Source organism: Cherax quadricarinatus, chromosome 78 (genome assembly GCF_038502225.1).
Source record: "Cherax quadricarinatus isolate ZL_2023a chromosome 78, ASM3850222v1, whole genome shotgun sequence".
NCBI classification, from domain to species: Eukaryota; Metazoa; Arthropoda; class Malacostraca; order Decapoda; family Parastacidae; genus Cherax; species Cherax quadricarinatus.
The window spans coordinates 8550772-8573271 of record NC_091369.1 but is presented as its reverse complement, the minus strand read 5'-3'; the positions used below and the strand labels follow the sequence as shown (position 1 = coordinate 8573271).

Genomic DNA, 22500 nt, shown 5'->3' with positions numbered 1-22500 from the left:
GTGTATTTTAGTCATTCATATCTAAGCGCCATGTGGCCCCTAAGGGTTTAACACATAGTATTGTAGGAGAAAGAAGTTATCCTGCAATACTCTGTGCTACAACTATAATGGTGGCAGTGTTAGTGATTGTGATGATGGTAAATGTGATGGTGGTGGGTGATTGTTGTGATGGTGGGTGATTGTGATGGTGGTGGGTGATTGTTGTGGTGATGGTGGGTGATTGTGATGGTGGTGGGTGATTGTTGTCATGTTGGTGGGTGATTGTAATGGTGGTGGGTGATTCTTGTGATGATGGTGGGTGATTGTGATGGTGGTGGGTGAATGTTGTGATGATGGTGGGTGATTGTGATGGTGGTGGGTGAATGTTGTGATGATGGTGGGTGATTTTTATGATGGTGGTGGAGAGGTGATTGTTATGATGGTGGTGGAGGGGTGATTTTTATGGTGGTGGAGAGTTGATTGTTGTGATGGTGGTGGAGGGGTGATTGTTGTGATGGTGGGGGGGTGATTGTTGTGATGGTGGTGGAGGGGTGATTGTTGTGATGGTGGTGGAGGGGTGATTGTTGTGATGGTGGTGGAGGGGTGATTGTTGTGATGGTGGTGGAGGGGTGACTGTTATGATGGTGGTGGAGGGGTGATTGTTGTGATGATGGTGGAGGGGTGATTGTTGTGATGGTGGTGGAGGGGTGATTGTTGTGATGGTGGTGGAGGGGTGACTGTTATGATGGTGGTGGAGGGGTGATTGTTGTGATGATGGTGGAGGGGTGATTGTTGTGATGGTGGTGGAGGGGTGATTGTTGTGATGGTGGAAGGGTGATTGTTGTGGTGGAAGGGTGATTGTTGTGATGGTGGTGGAGGGGTAATTGTTGTGATGGTGGAGGGGTGATTGTTGTGATGGTGGTGGAGGGGTGATTGTTGTGATGGTGGTGGAGGGGTGATTGTTGTGATGGTGGAGAGGTGATTATTGTGATGATGGTGGAGGGGTGATTGTTGTGATGGTGGTGGAGGGGTAATTGTTGTGATGGTGGTGGAGGGGTGATTGTTGTGATGGTGGAGGGGTGATTGTTGTGATGGTGGTGGAGGGGTGATTGTTGTGATGGTGGTGGAGGGGTGATTGTTGTGATGGTGGTGGAGGGGTGATTGTTGTGATGGTGGTGGAGGGGTGATTGTTGTGATGGTGGAGGGGTGATTGTTGTGATGGTGGTGGAGGGGTGATTGTTGTGATGGTGGAGAGGTGATTATTGTGATGATGGTGGAAGGGTGATTGTTGTGATGGTGGAGGGGTGATCGTTGTGATGGTGGTGGAGGGGTGATTGTTATGGTTAGAACAGATGAACGTTGCACCCCCACCTTTCCCCCCACATGGGAATGAGAGGGTTGAAGGGAAAGCCCTAAGGTCTCCGCCCACGCCCACGCCCACACCCCACATAGCATGTGCACTCAACACACTCATATTATCCTATATATCAGACCCTCGCTGTCACATCCGCTAACGTCTACCCTCACGCAGGCCGTCTACCCTCACCTAACCCGTCTACTCACACCCATGCCGTCTACCTGTACCTAACCCGTCTACCCACACCCAGGCCGTCTACCCGCTACTTCCACCTCTCCTACTACAATCTACCAACCACGCCCATCTACCTTCTCCCCTCTACACTCCTACCTACCCATCATTCCTACCTCCATCTACCTATCTGCTCTCTACTTCTATTTCGAAACTAACCCAGTTTGTAGACAAAACGTTAGCCGATGTCTCGCCCAGTCTCAAATATATACACCACCGTAACAACACTGGAGTGAGAGATATGTGAAAAACCAGGGGCGTAGTGAGTACGATAAGAGAACATTGTATCAACATCCGTGGGCCCAGACTTTTCAACATCTTACCAGAAGATATGAGAAACACTTCTGGATCAAGAGGAAAGTAGACAAGTACCTCCAGCCAGGTGACAGATCAGCCAAGCTGTGATGGATATGTGGGGCAGCGGGCCACCAGCAGCAACAGCCTGGTTGATCAAGCAAACACCAGGACGAGCCTGACCCAGGACCGGGCTGTGGGAGTCGCTAAACTCATGAGATAAATCAAAGGTTTTTTTTTTTGTTTTTGTTTTTTATTCGCCGGTATTCTCCCGGCCCGGGTCTTTTCCAAGTAGTGGTGACCCGGCCTTGGCTCCCTATCTGGGGAGTGTCTCGAGACTTAAGTCTCCCATGGGACGAGGTACAAGTACCTCCTCATCTTTGGGACCAAGTGTCCCCAGGCCTAGCCACATTCCCCGCCCTCACGGGGCTCGTAGGGAGAAGCTAGGCCTCTGGTCTGCCATCTACCCCGCCTCAAAGGGGCTCGTGGGGATGGCAGTCTTATGAGCTGCAGATGGTAGCAAGCTCAGGCCTCTAAATCAAAGGTATATTGAAAGTATAAGCACTCCTCCTCCAGCCCCACTAGCCTCTCTCCCCCCACACCCCCACCACCAACATTCCTCCCTACCCTCTCCACATTCCTACTGTCCCCTACCCACACCATCCTTCACAGCCACCCCCCCCCTCATACCCCAAGGACAAAGAGTAAGGGAAAAGGGTGGTGGGGGGATCCTACCCCCTCCCACACCACTGAAAAGGATACGTCACTCATCCTGATTTTTGATAAGAGATCAACCACAACTGAGACAGCTGGTACTTAGTGATAAGAGATCAACCACAACTGAGACAGCTGGTACTTAGTGATAAGAGATCAACCACAACTGAGACAGCTGGTACTTAGTGATAAGAGATCAACCACAACTGAGACAGCTGGTACTTAGTGATAAGAGATCAACCACAACTGAGACAGCTGGTACTTAGTGATAAGAGATCAACCACAACTGAGACAGCTGGTACTTAGTGATAAGAGATCAACCACAACTGAGACAGCTGGTACTTAGTGATAAGAGATCAACCACAACTGAGACAGCTGGTACTTAGTGATAAGAGATCAACCACAACTGAGACAGCTGGTACTTAGTGATAAGAGATCAACCACAACTGAGACAGCTGGTACTTAGTGATAAGAGATCAACCACAACTGAGACAGCTGGTACTTAGTGATAAGAGATCAACCACAACTGAGACAGCTGGTACTTAGTGATAAGAGATCAACCACAACTGAGACAGCTGGTACTTAGTGATAAGAGATCAACCACAACTGAGACAGCTGGTACTTAGTGATAAGAGATCAACCACAACTGAGACAGCTGGTACTTAGTGATAAGAGATCAACCACAACTGAGACAGCTGGTACTTAGTGATAAGAGATCAACCACAACTGAGACAGCTGGTACTTAGTGATAAGAGATCAACCACAACTGAGACAGCTGGTACTTAGTGATAAGAGATCAACCACAACTGAGACAGCTGGTACTTAGTGATAAGAGATCAACCACAACTGAGACAGCTGGTACTTAGTGATAAGAGATCAACCACAACTGAGACAGCTGGTACTTAGTGATAAGAGATCAACCACAACTGAGACAGCTGGTACTTAGTGATAAGAGATCAACCACAACTGAGACAGCTGGTACTTAGTGATAAGAAACACAAGCAAAAAAGAACAATAGAATTTACAGGAAACAATGAGGATGAGACACAGAGAAGAGAGAGACAGAAAGTTCCTCGTCGCCTGGTGGCAAAAGTTCTCGCTTCACACGGCGAGGGTCCGGGTTCGATTCCGGCGTAAGGGTGGAAACATTGGACGTGTTTCCTTACACCGGTTGTCTATGTTCACCCATCAGTAAAATAGGTACCTGGGTGTTAGTAGACTGGTGTGGGTCGCATCTTGAGACAAAACAAGGGGCTTTCTATATAGCAGGACTCGCAGTAATGGTTTCAAGTTGGAAAAATTCAGATTCAGGAAGGATATAGGAAAGTACTGGTTTGGTAATAGAGTTGTGGATGAGTGGAACAAACTCCCGAGTATAGTTATTCAAGCTAAAACGTTGTGTAGTTTTAAAAATAGGTTAGATAAATACATGAGTGGGTGTGGGTGGGTGTGAGTTGGACCTGACTAGCTCGTGCTACTAGGGAAATATAAACACAAATGCAGTATAATGTGATCCTTTATTGACAACGTTTCACCCACACAGTGGGCTTTTTCAAGTCACACACGGATTTACCTGGGGTTGGAAGGTACGAGAGTACCTTCCAACCCCAGGTAGATCCGTGTGTGACTTGAAAAAGCCCACTGTGTGGGTGAAACGTTGTCATTAAAGGATCACATTATACTGCATTTGTGTTTATATTTCCATTGTGTCGGTATTTTATACCATTTATTTCCATCGTGCTACTAGGTCTGATCCCGTGCTCCTTCCTTAAGTGATCTGACTAGGTGTATCATTGGGCTAAGCCGGGGGGTGGCATGGACCTGCTTCCCATGGTCAGTAGGCCTGCTGCAGTGTTCCTTCTTTCTTATGTTCTTATAGTAGTGTGTCACTGATGTCAGCTATGGTCTGTATACCTTGTACGTGTACTTGTACATGTACAAGTACATGTACTTGTACATGTACTTGTAATAAATAAAGATAGACGAGAACTTGTCACTACTCCTTTAATACATCTATTTATCTGTCTATCCCTGTGTTCCCTCCATTCATCCCTCCTCTCCTTCCTATCCTTTCCACCGTTGCAGCAGTGATGTTGCACGCTGATGCTGCAGTGTCTCAGTGGTGTTGTAGCAGTGTACTCAGCAGTGATGTACTACCACCACCACTCACCTGGTAGTGTTGTAGCAGTGTACTCAGCAGTGATGTACTACCACCACTCACCTGGTAGTGTTGTAGCAGTGTACTCAGCAGTGATGTACTACCACCACTCACCTGGTAGTGTTATAGCAGTGTACTCAGCAGTGATGTACTACCACCACCACTCACCTGGTAGTGTTGTAGCAGTGTACTCAGCAGTGATGTACTACCACCACTCACCTGGTAGTGTTATAGCAGTGTACTCAGCAGTGATGTACTACCACCACTCACCTGGTAGTGTTGTAGCAGTGTACTCAGCAGTGATGTACTACCACCACTCACCTGGTAGTGTTATAGCAGTGTACTCAGCAGTGATGTACTACCACCACCACTCACCTGGTAGTGTTGTAGCAGTGTACTCAGCAGTGATGTACTACCACCACTCACCTGGTAGTGTTATAGCAGTGTACTCAGCAGTGATGTACTACCACCACTCACCTGGTAGTGTTGTAGCAGTGTACTCAGCAGTGATGTACTACCACCACTCACCTGGTAGTGTTGTAGCAGTGTACTCAGCAGTGATGTACTACCACCACTCACCTGGCAGTGTTGTAGCAGTGTACTCAGCAGTGATGTACTACCACCACTCACCTGGTAGTGTTGTAGCAGTGTACTCAGCAGTGATGTACTACCCCCACTCACCTGGTAGTGTTGTAGCAGTGTACTCAGCAGTGATGTACTACCCCCACTCACCTGGTAGTGTTGTAGCAGTGTACTCAGCAGTGATGTACTACCACCACTCACCTGGTAGTGTTATAGCAGTGTACTCAGCAGTGATGTACTACCCCCACTCACCTGGTAGTGTTATAGCAGTGTACTCAGCAGTGATGTACTACCCCCACTCACCTGGTAGTGTTGTAGCAGTGTACTCAGCAGTGATGTACTACCACCACTCACCTGGCAGTGTTGTAGCAGTGTACTCAGCAGTGATGTACTACCACCACCACTCACCTGGTAGTGTTATAGCAGTGTACTCAGCAGTGATGTACTACCACCACCACTCACCTGGTAGTGTTGTAGCAGTGTACTCAGCAGTGATGTACTACCACCACTCACCTGGTAGTGTTATAGCAGTGTACTCAGCAGTGATGTACTACCCCCACTCACCTGGTAGTGTTATAGCAGTGTACTCAGCAGTGATGTACTACCACCACTCACCTGGCAGTGTTGTAGCAGTGTACTCAGCAGTGATGTACTACCACCACTCACCTGGCAGTGTTGTAGCAGTGTACTCAGCAGTGATGTACTACCACTACTCACCTGGTAGTGTTATAGCAGTGTACTCAGCAGTACTCACCTGGAAGTTGGCCAGTACAAGGAGTGGCGGTGCAGGAACGCTCAGCTGAAGCGAAGATGCCCGTGACTTCTGGTAGATGAGAAAACAATACACGAGTTAGTACTCAAGTACTCACAATATACGGTACATTAGTACTCAAGTACTCACAATATACGGTACATTAGTACTCAAGTACTCACAATATACGGTACATTAGTACTCAAGTACTCACAATATACGGTACATTAGTTCTCAAGTACTCACAATATATGGTACATTAGTTCTCAAGTACTCACAATATACTGTACATTAGTACTCAAGTACTCACAATATACGGTACATTAGTTAGTACTCAAGTACTTTCAATATATATCAATATTTAGATATCCGAGGATGTGGATGTGTATGAGGTTGTCTTACATATTTTGCGGATGCGGATACAGCTGAGGATGTAAGAAATTGTGCGGATGTTCTGCGGATGCGGATATCCGATACATCAGTAATTTGTCCTCAAGTACTTGCAATGTACACTACATTAGTACTCAAGTATTTACAATATACACATTAATTAGTACTCAAGTACTCACAATATACAGTACATTAGTATTCTGTATAACTGAATACGTTAGTACTCATCACTCAAATACGTACGAAACCCAGTTGCCAGAGTACTTCTCTCACTGTCGTAACACACACACACACACACACGTGAAGAAAGTAGAGAAAGTGCAAAGGTTTGCAACAAGACTAGTCCCAGAGCTAAGAGGTATGTCCTACGAGGAGAGGTTAAGGGAAATCAACCTGACGACACTGGAGGACAGGAGAGATAGGAGGACATGATAACGACATACAAAATACTGAGAGGAATTGACAAGGTGGACAAAGACAGGATGTTCCAGAGATTGGACACAGTAACAAGGGGACACAGTTGGAAGCTGAAGACACAGATGAATCACAGGGATGTTAGGAAGTATTTCTTCAGCCACAGAGTAGTAAGTGGAATAGTTTGGGAAGCGATGTAGTGGAGGCAGGATCCATACATAGCTTTAAGCAGAGGTATGATAAAGCTCACGGCTCAGGGAGAGTGACCTAGTAGTGATCAGTGAAGAGGCGGGGCCACGAGCTCGGACTCGACCCCCGCAACCTCAACTGAGTGAGTACAACTAGGTGAGTACACACACACACACACACACACACACACACACACACACACACACATAGTAGCGACCAGTGAAGAGGCGAGGCCAGGAGCTTGGACTCGACCCCCGCAACCTCAACTAGGTGAGTACAACTAGGTGAGTACACTTACCTTGAGGACCCTGGCCAGCTCTACTCTGGCTTCCTCCATCATGTCACCCATAGACGCTGAGTCCACAACGAAGACAACACCATCAGTAGCACGGGTGTACGTCGACCAGAGTGGTCGTACGCGTTCACCACCTCCTACGTCCCAGCACGACCACCTGTAACCCCCGCCCCACACCTGAAACATTACCACAACATTAACAACAGCGTAAGAAAATTTACGACGTAGGTACTGGTAAACATAACTACAATGATCGTACTTAGTAACATAAGCAATAATCGCGAACAAGCGATACAAGATGCAGAACAACCACGGTGGGAGTTGAATGATAGCTCTAGGCCTCTCGTGTTGCAATCAACACATCATCAGGAGCTCGCAATGTTGTAGAAATGAGTAGGGAGTCCAGGTAGATTCGTTCAGGGGAACGACGCTAACTTGAATAAGGCAGACGACGCTTAGTGTCACCTGCCTTATTCTAGCTAGACCTGCTAGAATGGGCCTTCTGGCCCATGCTTAGGCAGGCCTGTGACCTACCTAAGCATGGGCCAGAAGGCCTCTCAACGCAGCATTAAAATGATGCATGATACAGTAGGCCTATAAGTCAATATTAGTAGTGTGCTACTCTCTGTACTGTAATGTCAGAACAAGTAAAAATAATTCTAAGAATAAAAGAACAAGAAAAAGTCTAGTAAAAACTAAGTGAAGAAGATGGAAGTGAAGAAGAGGGAAGGAACAGTAGAAGTAAGGAAGGAAGGAAGGAAGGAATGAAGGAATGGTGGGAGAGGAAAGGAAGGAGGGTAAAAGCAGGTCAAGTCAGTCAAGTGTGGAGAAGGTTGAGTGGAAAGCAAGGGAGAGAGAGACTTAGAAAGTGAAAGGGAGAAGCAAGTCTCAAGGCTCAGAGCGAACTTAGAAGCAAGTTATGAACAAGTTAGAAGCAAGTTGTGAACAAGTTAGAAGCAAGTTGTGAACAAGTTAGAAGCAAGTTATGAACAAGTTAGAGGGAAAGCTGATACACAGGAGGACCCAGCAATGCAAATTAAGTCCCCAGGTCCCGATGAACCGTTTTGCAAGGTCCCTACAGAATGTAAAACCTAACATACCAGTAACCAGGTACACACACACACACACACACACACACATACAAATCATCTGAACATTCCTAAACAGAATCAGAAAAATATCCCTACAATTCTCAAGAATAACAAGCCACAATACCCTGCAACAATTTACCAATAACCCACAACATTTCGCCCCGTCCTGGACCATCCTCAGGCCTCTACAGCTAAACCCTCCCTCAGCCTAACAACAAAACGTGCTAGGAGCAAAACATCAAGAAACACAGGTAGTAACTCACCTTCTCGTGGTTGAAGCCAATGGTGGGCGTGGTGGCCACGTAGCAGCGATACTTGAGTCTGGTAAGGACCGTGGTCTTGCCAGACCCATCCAGACCCACCAGGACCACGTGTTTCCTGCGCTTTACCACGCCGCCCACCGCCTGCGCCACCCCAGCCTTGCGCCGCGACCAGGATTCCATCTGTGGGCTTGTGGGCGGGCGGGCGTGCGCGAGGGAGCGTGGATCTCGCTGTACAGACCTCTGGTCCGATGCGCAAGGTCTGATCTAGTGCGCGAGATGCGTATTTAGCGTCTAGACGAGCGTATTTGAGGTCTCTTTGACGTATTTAACGTCTAGACGCGCGTATCTGTAACCAATGTGATGCATTAAGCTTCCATACCCGCGTATTTATGACCAGTGTGACGTAGCGTCTACGCGCGCGTATTTGGCTTCTAAAGGGGCGTATTTCAAGCGTTCAAAGCGTGTATCTACCTTAAAAAAAGGCAGTTCGTACGTTCGTGTAGTGTCACCAACCCTGGGTGCTCTACGTCAGGGTGCTCTAAATCACTCTACAGCAGGGTGCTCTAAATCACTCTACAGCAGGGTGCTCTAAATCACTCTACAGCAGGGTGCTCTAAATCACTCTACAGCAGGGTGCTCTAAATCACTCTACAGCAGGGTGCTCTAAATCACTCTACAGCAGGGTGCTCTAAATCACTCTACAGCAGGGTGCTCTAAATCACTCTACAGCAGGGTGCTCTAAATCACTCTACAGCAAGGTGCTCTAAATCACTCTACAGCAGGGTGCTCTAAATCACTCTACAGCAGGGTGCTCTAAATCACTCTATAGCAGCTGCAGGGTGCTCTAAATCACTCTGCTACAGCAACAGGGTGCTCTAAAACACTCTACTACAACAGCAGGGTGCTCTGAATCACTGCTACAGCAGCAGGGTGCTCTGAATCACTGCTACAGCAGCAGGGTGCTCTAAATCACTCTACAGCAGGGTGCTCTAAATCACTCTATAGCAGCTGCAGGGTGCTCTAAATCACTCTGCTACAGCAACAGGGTGCTCTAAAACACTCTACTACAACAGCAGGGTGCTCTGAATCACTGCTACAGCAGCAGGGTGCTCTGAATCACTGCTACAGCAGCAGGGTGCTCTAAATCACTCTAGTAGAGCAGGGTGCTCTAATTCATTTCTTTTTTATGTGTGTTGTTGTTTTTCCTGTTTTTTTTCGTAGTGGGCAGCTCCTGGGCTCCTTTTTCTTAATCACGTGTAAAGGAGCACAGGTGAGCACGAGGGATCTCTTCCTCACAGTAAGGGGGGGTAACGTGGTGCCAGTTGCTGGCACTAACAGTTCCCTGGATCAGAGTTCTGTGGCCTTGCTAGGCCTGCTGACCTGCCCACTCTCTCTCTCTCTCTCTCTCTCTCTCCTCTTTAATCCTCTTCTTTATTTATCATCTTTACTCCGATACCTGTAGACGATAAAATTATTATTATTATTAGTAGTAGTAGTTGTAGTTGTGGTGGTGGTGGTTGTAGTATTAGTGGTGGTGGTGGTTGTAGTATTAGTGGTGGTGGTGGTTGTAGTATTAGTGGTGGTGGTGGTTGTAGTATTAGTGGTGGTGGTGGTTGTAGTATTAGTGGTGGTGGTGGTGGTTGTATTAGTGGTGGTGGTGGTTGTAGTATTAGTGGTGGTGGTGGTTGTAGTATTAGTGGTGGTGGTGGTGGTTGTTGTATTAGTGGTGGTGGTGGTTGTAGTATTAGTGGTGGTGGTGGTGGTTGTTGTATTAGTGGTAGTGGTGGTTGTAGTATTAGTGGTGGTGGTGGTTGTAGTATTAGTGGTGGTGGTGGTTGTAGTATTAGTGGTGGTGGTGGTTGTAGTATTAGTGGTGGTGGTGGTTGTAGTATTAGTGGTGGTGGTGGTTGTAGTATTAGTGGTGGTGGTGGTTGTAGTATTAGTGGTGGTGGTGGTGGTTGTATTAGTGGTGGTGGTGGTTGTAGTATTAGTGGTGGTGGTGGTTGTAGTATTAGTGGTGGTGGTGGTGGTTGTTGTATTAGTGGTGGTGGTGGTTGTAGTATTAGTGGTGGTGGTGGTGGTTGTTGTATTAGTGGTGGTGGTGGTTGTAGTATTAGTGGTGGTGGTGGTTGTAGTATTAGTGGTGGTGGTGGTTGTAGTATTAGTGGTGGTGGTGGTTGTAGTATTAGTGGTGGTGGTGGTTGTAGTATTAGTGGTGGTGGTGGTTGTAGTATTAGTGGTGGTGGTGGTTGTAGTATTAGTGGTGGTGGTGGTGGTTGTTGTATTAGTGGTAGTGGTGGTTGTAGTATTAGTGGTGGTGGTGGTTGTAGTATTAGTGGTGGTGGTGGTTGTAGTATTAGTGGTGGTGGTGGTTGTAGTATTAGTGGTGGTGGTGGTTGTAGTATTAGTGGTGGTGGTGGTTGTTGTATTAGTGGTGGTGGTGGTTGTAGTATTAGTGGTGGTGGTGGTGGTTGTATTAGTGGTGGTGGTGGTTGTAGTATTAGTGGTGGTGGTGGTTGTAGTATTAGTGGTGGTGGTGGTGGTTGTTGTATTAGTGGTAGTGGTGGTTGTAGTATTAGTGGTGGTGGTGGTTGTAGTATTAGTGGTGGTGGTGGTTGTAGTATTAGTGGTGGTGGTGGTTGTAGTATTAGTGGTGGTGGTGGTTGTAGTATTAGTGGTGGTGGTGGTTGTAGTATTAGTGGTGGTGGTGGTTGTAGTATTAGTGGTGGTGGTGGTTGTAGTATTAGTGGTGGTGGTGGTTGTAGTATTAGTGGTGGTGGTGGTTGTAGTAATTGTAATTGTGGTGGTTGTAGTAATTGTAATTGTGGTGGTTGTAGTAGTAGTAATAGTAGTAGTCCTTGTATTACTAGTCCTGGTAATAGGAGTATTCCTTACAATAGTAGCAGTCCTAGTAATACTAGTTGTAATAGTAGTAGTAGTAATACTAGTAGTAGTAGTAGTAGTAGTAGTAGTAGTAGTAGTAGTAGCAGGAGTGACATTGCCACTTTTATCTTGACCTTCAACTGGGGTCCTCTTCAGAGGATTCGTTTTCCGTTAGGTCTTACTACTTACAGTGCAGGTTTCAACAAGCAGAGGACAGAGGCTCGAGCCTGCACTACTCGCCCGTCATGAAGTGCAATACAGTGTGCTCCTGTGGGTTTATAATCTGGTTGGTGCTGCGTGTGTGTTGACGCCAATGTTGCCACAAACACAGATAGTGGAAAACTTTCCTGTGTGTTATATATGGTTTTTTTAACACACACACACACACACACACACACACACACACACACACACACACACACACACACACACACACACACACACACACACACACACACACACACACACACACACACACACACACACACACACACACACACACACACACACACACACACACACACACACACACACACACACACACACACACACACACACACACACACACACACACACATACACACACACACACACACACACACACAGACACACACACACACACACACACACACACACACACACACACACACACACACACACACACACACACACACACAGACACACACACACACACACACACACACACACACACACACACAGACACACACACACACACACACACACACACACACACACACACACACACACACACACACACACACACACACACACACACACACACACACACACACACACACACACACAATTTTCATATAACACACACATGCAAGAAATGTACACACACAATACAAACATACACGTAATACATACACACCAAAAAAGTACACAAAACGTTCATTAAAATTAAATACTTAGGACCCTCACTCCCCTCCCCTTCCCTCTTTCCCCTCCCTTCACTCACTCCCCTCCCCTCTTCCTCTTTCCCTCCCTTCACCTACTCCCCTCCCTTCCCTCCTTCCTCCTCCCTTCACTCACTCCTCCCCTTCTCCTCCCTCCCTTCCCCTCCTTACTCACCTCACCCTCCCCTTCCCTCCTCCCCTTCACTACCCCCTCCCCTTCCCCTCCTCCTCCTTCCCTTCTCTCCTTTCCCTCCCCTTCCTTTCCTCCCCGCTTCCCCTCTTTCCCCTCCATTTCCTCTTTCCTCCCCTTCCCTCCTCCTCCTTCCCCTCCTTCCTCCCCTTCCCCTCCCCTTCCCCTTCCCCTCCCCTCCTCCCCCTTCCCCTCCCCCTTCCCTCTCCCCTCCCCTTCACCTCACTCCTCCCTTCCTTCCCTTTCTTTCCCCTCCCCTTCCCTCCTCCCCTCCCTTCCTCTTTCCCTCCTTCCTCCCCTCCTCCCCTTCCCTTCCTCCCCCTCCTTCCCCTCTTTCCCCTCCCCTTCCTTCCTTTCTCCCCTTCCCCTTCCCTCTTTCCCCTCCCTTCACTCACTCCCACCCCTTCCCTCCTTCCTCCCCTTCCACCTTCACTCCTCTCCTTCCCTCCTCCCCTCCCCTCCTCTTCTCCTCCTCCCTTCACTCACCCCCTCCCTTCCTCTTTCTTTCCCTTTCACTCACCCCTCCCCTTCCTCCTTCCCCTCCCTTCCTCCTTTCCCCCTTCCCCTTCCTCTTTCCCCTCCTTCCCTCTTCCTTTCCCCTCCTCACTTCCTCTTCACTCCCCTCCCCTTCCTCTCCTCCCCCTCCCCTTCCTCTTTCCCCTTCCTCTTCCTCCTTCACTCATTCTCCTCCCCTTCCTTCCTTTCCCCTTCACTACTCCCTCCCTTCCCTCCTTTCCCCTCCCTTCACTCACCTCCTCCCTCCCCTTCCTTCTTTCCCCTCCCTTCACTTCCCTCCTCCCTTCCCTCTTTCCCTCCTTTACTCACCCCTCCCCTCCCTTCCTTTCCTTTCCCTCACCCCCTCACTCCCTCCCCTTCCTCTTCCTCCTCCCTTCACTCACTCACTCCCCTCCCCTTCCCCTCCCCCCCTTCACTCCTCCCCTTTCCCCTCCCTCCCTTCACTCACTCCCCTCCCCTTCCCTCTTTCCCCTCCCTTCACTCACTCCCCTCCCCTTCCCTCTTTCCCCTCCCTTCACTCACTCCCCTCCCCTTCCCTCTTTCCCCTCCCTTCACTCACACCCCTCCCCTTCCTCTCTTTCCCCTCCCTTCACTCACTCCCCTCCCCTTCCCTCTTTCCCCTCCCTTCACTCACTCCCCTCCCCTTCCCTCTTTCCCCTCCCTTCACTCACTCCCCTCCCCTTCCCTCTTTCCCCTCCCTTCACTCACTCCCCTCCCCTTCCCTCTTTCCCCTCCCTTCACTCACTCCCCTCCCCTTCCCTCTTTCCCCTCCCTTCACTCACTCCCCTCCCCTTCCCTCTTTCCCCTCCCTTCACTCACTCCCCTCCCCTTCCCTCTTTCCCCTCCCTTCACTCACTCCCCTCCCCTTCCCTCTTTCCCCTCCCTTCACTCACTCCCCTCCCCTTCCCTCTTTCCCCTCCCTTCACTCACTCCCCTCCCCTTCCCTCTTTCCCCTCCCTTCACTCACTCCCCTCCCCTTCCCTCTTTCCCCTCCCTTCACTCACTCCCCTCCCCTTCCCTCTTTCCCCTCCCTTCACTCACTCCCCTCCCCTTCCCTCTTTCCCCTCCCTTCACTCACTCCCCTCCCCTTCCCTCTTTCCCCTCCCTTCACCCTCCCCTCCCCTTCCCTCTTTCCCCTCCCTTCACTCACTCCCCTCCCCTTCCCTCTTTCCCCTCCCTTCACTCACTCCCCTCCCCTTCCCTCTTTCCCCTCCCTTCACTCACTCCCCTCCCCTTCCCTCTTTCCCCTCCCTTCACTCACTCCCCTCCCCTTCCCTCTTTCCCCTCCCTTCACTCACTCCCCTCCCCTTCCCTCTTTCCCCTCCCTTCACTCACTCCCCTCCCCTTCCCTCTTTCCCCTCCCTTCACTCACTCCCCTCCCCTTCCCTCTTTCCCCTCCCTTCACTCACTCCCCTCCCCTTCCCTCTTTCCCCACCCTTCACTCACTCCCCTCCCCTTCCATCTTTCCCCTACCTTCACTCACTCCCCTCCCCTTCCCTCTTTCCCCTCCCTTCACTCACTCCCCTCCCCTTCCCTCTTTCCCCTCCCTTCACTCACTCCCCTCCCCTTCCCACTTTCCCTTCCCTTCACTCACTCCCCTCCCCTTCCCTCTTTCCCCTCCCTCCACTCACTCCCCTCCCCTTCCCTCTTTCCCCTCCCTTCACTCACTCCCCTCCCCTTCCCTCTTTCCCCTCCCTTCACTCCCTCCTCTTCCCTCTTTTTCCTCCCCTCACTCATTCCCCTTCCCTCCGCTCCCCTTCCCTCATTCCCCTCCCTCCACTCACTCTCCTCCCCTTCCCTCTTTCCCCTCCCTTCACTCACTCCCCTCCCCTTCCCTCTTTCCCCTCCCGTCACTCACTCCCCTCCCCTTCCCTCTTTCCCTTCCCTTCACTCACTCCCCTCCCCTTCCCTCTTTCCCCTCCCTCCACTCACTCCCCTCCCCTTCCCTCTTTCCCCTCCCTTCACTCACTCCCCTCCCCTTCCCTCTTTCCCCTCCCTTCACTCCCTCCTCTTCCCTCTTTTTCCTCCCCTCACTCATTCCCCTTCCCTCCGCTCCCCTTCCCTCTTTCCCCTCCCATTCCCTCCCTTCACCTACTTCCTCAAGGACAAGGACAGTGGGGTAGAGGTCAGACAATGGGTAGACAAGGACAGAGGGTAAACAAGGACAGACAGAGGGTAGACAAGGAAAGATGGTAGACAAGAACAGAGAGGGTAGACAAGGACAGACAGAGGGTAGACAAGGACAGATGGTAGACAAGAACAGACAGAGGGTAGACAAGGAGACAGTAGACAAAAACACAGGGTAGACAAGAACAGAGGGTAGACAAGGACAGAGGGTAGACAAAGACAGAGGGTAGACAAGGACAGAGGGTAGACAAGGACAGAGGGTAGACAAGGTCTCTCCGGAGAGTGCACCTTCATTATACATCTCTCAGGAGAGTGCACCTTCATTATACATCTCTCAGGAGAGTGCACCTTCATTATACATCTCTCAGGAGAGTGCACCTTCATTATACATCTCTCAGGAGTGCACCTTCATTATACATCTCTCGGGAGAGTGCACCTTCATTATACATCTCTCAGGAGAGTGCACCTTCATTATACATCTCTCAGGAAAGTGCACCTTCATTATACATCTCTCAGGAGAGTGCACCTTCATTATACATCTCTCAGGAGAGTGCACCTTCATTATACATCTGTCAGGAGAGTGCACCTTCATTATACGTCTCTCAGGAGAGTGCACCTTCATTATACATCTCTCAGGAGAGTGCACCTTCATTATACATCTCTCAGGAGTGCACCTTCATTATACATCTCTCAGGAGAGTGCACCTTCATTATACATCTCTCGGGAGAGTGCACCTTCATTAAACATCTCTCAGGAGAGTGCACCTTCATTATACGTCTCTCAGGAGAGTGCACCTTCATTATACATCTCTCAGGAGAGTGCACCTTCATTATACATATCTCAGGAGAGTGCACCTTCATTATACATCTCAGGAGAGTGTACCTTCATTATACATCTCTCAGGAGAGTGCACCTTCATTATACATCTCTCAGGAGACTGCACCTTCATTATACATCTGTCGGGAGAGAGCACCTTCATTATACAACTCTCAGGAGAGTGCACCTTCATTATACAACTCTCAGGAGTGCACCTTCATTATACATCTGTCAGGAGTGCACCTTCATTATACATCTCTCCGGAGTGTACCTTCATTATACATCTCTCAGGAGAGTGCACCTTCATTATACATCTCTCTGGAGAGTGCACCTTCATTATACATCTCTCAGGAGAGTGCACCTTCATTATACATCTCTCAGGAGAGTGCACCTTCATTATAAATCTCTCAGGAAAGTGCACCTTTATTATACATCTCCCCAGAGTGCACCTTCATTATACATCTCTCAGGAGATTGTACTTTCATTATACGTCTCTGGAGAGTGCACCTTCATTATACATCTCTCAGGAGAGTGCACCTTCATTATACGTCTCTCCGGAGAGTGCACCTTCATTATACATCTCCCGGATAGTGCACCCTCATTATACATCTCTCAGGAGAGTGCACCTTCATTATACATCTCCCCGGAGAGTGCACCTTCATTATACATCTCTCAGGAGAGTGCACCTTCATTATACGTCTCTCTGGAGAGTGCACCTTCATTATACATCTCTCAGGAGAGTGCACCTTTATTATACGTCTCTCCGGAGTGCATCTTCATTATACGTCTCTCCGGAGAGTGCACCTTCATTGTCTCTCCAGAGAGTGCACCTTCATTATACATCTTTCAGGAGAGTGCACCTTCATTATACATCTCCCCGGAGAGTGCACCTTCATTATACGTTTCTCCGGAGAGTGCACCTTCATTATACGTCTTTCCGGAGAGTGCACCTTCATTATACATATCTCCGGAGAGTGCACTTTCATTATACATCTCTCCGGAGAGTGCACCTTCATTATACATCTCTCAGGAGTGCACCTTCATTATGCATCTCTCCGGAGAGTGCACCTTCATTATACATCTCTCTGGAGAGTGCACCTTCATTATACATCTCTCCGGAGAGTGCACCTTCATTATACATCTCTCAGGAGAGTGCACCTTCATTATACATCTCTCAGGAGAGCGCATCTTCATTATGCACCTCTCCGGAGAGTGCACCTTCATTATACATCTCTCAGGAGAGTGCACCTTCATTATACATCTCTCCGGAGAGTGCACCTTCATTATACATCTCTCAGGAGAGTGCACCTTCATTATACATCTCTCCGGAGAGTGCACCTTCATTATACATCTCTCCGGAGAGTGCACCTTCATTATGTATCTCTCCGGAGAGTGCACCTTCATTACACATCTCTCCGGAGAGTGCACCTTCATTATGTATCTCTCCGGAGAGTGCACCTTCATTATGTATCTCTCCGGAGAGTGCACCTTCATTATACATCTCTCAGGAGAGTGCACCTTCATTACACATCTCTCAGGAGAGTGCACCTTCATTATACATCTCTCAGGAGAGTGCACCTTCATTATACATCTCTCAGGAGAGTGCACCATCATTATACATCTCTCAGGAGAGTGCACCTTCATTATACATCTCTCAGGAGAGTGCACCTTCATTATACATCTCTCAGGAGAGTGCACCTTCATTATACATCTCTCAGGAGAGTGCACCTTCATTATACATCTCTCAGGAGAGTGCACCTTCATTATACATCTCTCAGGAGAGTGCACCTTCATTATACATCTCTCAGGAGAGTGCACCTTCATTATACATCTCTCAGGAGAGTGCACCTTCATTATACATCTCTCAGGAGAGTGCACCTTCATTATACATCTCTCAGGAGAGTGCACCTTTATTATACATATCTCCGGAGAGTGCACCTTCATTATACATCTCCGGAGAGTGCACCTTCATTATACATCTCTCCGGAGAGTGCACCTTCATTATACATCTCTCCGGAGAGTGCACCTTCATTATACATCTCTCAGGAGAGTGCACCTTCATTATACATCTCTCAGGAGAGTGCACCTTTATTATACATATCTCCGGAGAGTGCACCTTCATTATACATCTCTCTGGAGAGTGCACCTTCATTATACATCTCTCTGGAGAGTGCACCTTCATTATGTATCTCTCAGGAGAGTGCACCTTCATTATACATCTCTCATGAGAGTGCACCTTCATTATACATCTCTCAGTAGAGTGCATCTTCATTATACATCTCTCAGTAGAGTGCATCTTCATTATACATCTCTCAGGAGAGTGCATCTTCATTATACATCTCTCAGTAGAGTGCATCTTCATTATACATCTCTCAGGAGAGTGCATCTTCATTATACATCTCTCAGTAGAGTGCATCTTCATTATACGTCTCTCCGGAGAGTGCACCTTCGTTATACGTCTCTCCGGAGAGTGCACCTTCATTATACATATGTCAGGAGAGTGCACCTTCATTATACATATCTCCGGAGTGGATTAGGTGGTGGATGAGGTGGTGGATTAGGAGGTCGTGGATTAGGTGTTGGATTAGGAGGTGGATTAGGAGGTGGTTATTCATTGCCTTCAATCTCTCCTCATAAGAAATATTTCTGATACACAGGGATCAACGTCATCCTCGTGTGTATGTGTTTACCAGCGTATTTACGTCCACTCTGCAATACGGTGATCAGAACTAAACAAAATACGTGATACCTTACCAAGGATATATATACAGTTGAAGTATGACCAGAGGACTCATACTTCTTGATGTGAAGCAAAGAAGTCTATTATCTTCATAGGGAACACTTGTGTACTGTTATCTTGGCTGTAAATTACTGCTAGCCACAACTTGTAAATCTACTTCGCGTTCAAGAGTAATTAAGATCTGTCAGTAGAGGAAGCAAGATCAGCGCAGACAGGGTCAGACGGGTGTAGGAAGAGTTAGACGGGTGTTGACAGGGTCAGACGGGTGTAGGAAGTTAGACGGGTGTTGACAGGGTCAGACGGGTGTTGACAGGGTCAGACGGGTGTTGACAGGGTCAGACGGGTGTTGACAGGGTCAGGTAGGTGTAGACAGGCGCGGAAGGTCATACCTGTCATATACCTTGGCTGGGTTTTGAGAGTTGCCACTCCCGCAGCCCGGTCCTAGATCAGGCTTTTCTTGGTGCTTGCTTTATCACGCTGTTGCTGCTGGCGGTCCGCTCCCCCACATATTCATCACAGCCTGGTTGATCTGTCGCCTGATTGGAAGTACTTGTCCAGTCTCCTCTTGAAGACTTCTTTCTACACTTGTCCCAGCAGTGTTTCTGGTAACTTCTTGTAAGATGTTGAATAATCTGGGCTCACGGATGTTTATACAATGTTCTCTTATTGTGCCCACGACGCCCCTGCTTTTTCACATATCTCTCACTCCAGTATGTTGTTATGGCAGTGTACAGATTTGGGACAAGGTCACCGAGTACTTTCTATGTATATATATCATGTATCTCTGTCATCCGCTCCAGCGAGTACATATTTAGTACTCTTGAGACGTTCCCAGTAATTTAAATGTTTTATTGGCTCTATGCGGGTTGTAAATGATCTCTGTTCTTCCAACTCTGGCATCTCTCCTGCCCTGAACGGGGCCGTCAACACTGAACAATACTCTATGCAAGAATAGTGAACAGTGTCACCATGGGCAGTATTTCCCTTGTATTGAAAGTTCGTCTTCTTGACTGTCGTGATATTTGCCTTATTGTGTTCTTTGAAAGAAAGGTCAGCCGACATTATTACTCCCAGGTCTTTCACCTATTTCGTCCTATTTGACGATCCTCTTGAGTTTTATATACATTGTTCCTTTTGAGTTCTTCATTCTTTCTATATCTAAGTACCTGGAACTTACCGCCATTGTACGTAGACAGTTAGAAGGGAGTAGACACGGTCAGACAGATGTAGACAAGACAGAGAGACAGGCTGCTGGTAGACAGACTCCAGCTTCACGTTCCCGTCACCGTGACGGTGGTGGCACCAGCCAGTTTTTAGTAGGTTCAGTCCAGGCGGCCGTGCGGAACACACCCCCTCCCCATTCCCCAACCCCCATGACTCATTCCCCATTCCTCATACACCATCATCTCCCTTTCCTCACCCCCTCCCCTCTCTTCCCCATTCCTTCAATCTCCCCATCACCCTACCACTCCCTAAACAACCCCATTCCCACTCCACCTCTCCCTTCTGCCTCCCACTCAACTATTCCCTCTCACCACTCACTGTCGCACACGTGTGTATATACACTCATCTAATTGTGGTTGCAGGGGTCGAGTCACAGCGCCACTGTGTGTGTGTGTACTCACCTATTTGTGGTTGCAGGGGTCGATTCATAGCTCCTGGCCCCGCCTCTTCACTGGTCGCTACTAGGTCCTCTCTCTCCCTGCTCCATGAGCTTTATCATACCTCGTCTTATAACTATGTATGGTTCCTGCCTCCACTACGTCACTTGTGTGTGTGTGGGGGGGGGGGGTTTCGTCACAATGAAAGCTCTAAACAGAGCGAAACGTTCTGCAACCTGAGTGTTATTCTTGATTTTTTTTTTACACTCGTTTACGCCCTGTGACTGCAAGTTGAAAGACAACGACGTTCAGTGAGTCTTGTTGATCCTCGTTGAACGCCTCTCGTTTTCATTAGTGTCTGTGACTCACCCAAGAGTCACAGAACACCGAGGTGTTCAGCAGAACAAAAAAGAGAACACCGAGGTGTTCAGCAGAACAATAAGAGAACACCGAGGTGTGCAGGAGAAAGAACAGCAGTAGACCAATGCTAGGCAGCTAGGTCTACTGACCCATGCTAGGCAGGTAGATCTACTGACCCATGCTAGGCAGCTAGGTCTACTGACCCATGCTAGGCAGGTAGATCTACTGACCCATGCTAGGCAGCTAGGTCTACTGACCCATGCTAGGCAGGTAGATCTACTGACCCATGCTAGGCAGCTAGGTCTACTGACCCATGCTAGGCAGGTAGATCTACTGACCCATGCTAGGCAGTTAGGTCTACTGACCCATGCTAGGCAGGTAGATCTACTGACCCATGCTAGGCAGTTAGGTCTACTGACCCATGCTAGGCAGGTAGATCTACTGACCCATGCTAGGCAGCTAGGTCAACTGACCCATGCTAGGCAGGTAGATCTACTGACCCATGCTAGGCAGTTAGGTCTACTGACCCATGCTAGGCAGCTAGGTCTACTGACCCATGCTAGGCAGGTAGATCTACTGACCCATGCTAGGCAGCTAGGTCTACTGACCCATGCTAGGCAGGTAGATCTACTGACCCATGCTAGGCAGCTAGGTCTACTGACCCATGCTAGGCAGCTAGGTCTACTGACCCATGCTAGGCAGGTAGATCTACTGACCCATGCTAGGCAGCTAGGTCTACTGACCCATGCTAGGCAGGTAGATCTACTGACCCATGCTAGGTAGCTAGGCCTACTGGCCCATGCTAGGTAGCTAGGCCTACTGACCCATGCTAGGTAGCTAGGTCTACTGACCCATGCTAGGTAGCTAGGCCTACTGGCCCATGCTAGGTAGCTAGGCCTACTGGCCCATGCTAGGTAGCTAGGTCTACTGACCCATGCTAGGTAGCTAGGTCTACTGACCCATGCTAGGTAGCTAGGCCTACTGACCCATGCTAGGCAGGTAGATCTACTGACCCATGCTAGGTAGCTAGGCCTACTGACCCATGCTAGGCAGGTAGATCTACTGACCCATGCTAGGCAGGTAGATCTACTGACCCATGCTAGGCAGGTAGATCTACTGACCCATGCTTAGGGGTAGCCAGGGTCCCACTGGCCCATGCTAGGCAGGCAGATCTACTGGACCCATGCCAGGTAGCCAGGCCCTACTGACCCATGCTAGGCAGGCAGATCTACTGACCGGATGCTAGGCAGGCAGATCTCCACTGACCCATGCCAGGCAGGTAGATCTACTGACCCATGCCAGGTAGCCTAGGCCTCCCACTGACCCATGCCAGGCAGGTAGATCTACTGACCCATGCCTAGGGCCAGCTAGGGGCTACTGGCCCATGCTAGGCAGGTAGATCTACTGACCCATGCCTAGGTAGCCTAGGGCCCTACTGGGCCCATGCCAGGCAGGCAGATCTTACTGACCCATGCCTAGGCAGCCTAGGTCTACTGACCCATGCCAGGGGCAGGCAGATCTATCTGGACCCATGCTAGGCAGCCAGGTCTATCGACCCATGCCAGGCAGGCAGATCTACTGACCCATGCTAGGTAGCCTAGGGCCTACTGGCCCATGCTAGGTAGCCTAGGCCTACTGGC

General features: G+C 49.0%; 1 protein-coding gene across 4 annotated transcripts in view; it reads right to left on the bottom strand.

The window, feature by feature from the left end:
- LOC128701596 (ADP-ribosylation factor-like protein 4C) overlaps positions 1-22500 on the bottom strand; it is a 66887-nt gene that overhangs the window by 16701 nt on the left and 27686 nt on the right. For all 4 annotated transcript variants that reach the window (XR_011394180.1, XR_011394179.1, XM_070101674.1 and 1 more), the window contains exons 2-4: positions 8709-10164; positions 7358-7531; positions 6070-6138 (exon numbers count right to left, since the gene is read on the bottom strand). Coding sequence is in view for 2 of the 4 variants with exons in the window: in XM_070101674.1 (XP_069957775.1) it covers positions 6070-6138; positions 7358-7531; positions 8709-8888 (423 nt within the window). In the remaining 2 variants the exon portion in view is untranslated. The remainder of the gene's footprint in view (positions 1-6069; positions 6139-7357; positions 7532-8708; positions 10165-22500) is intronic.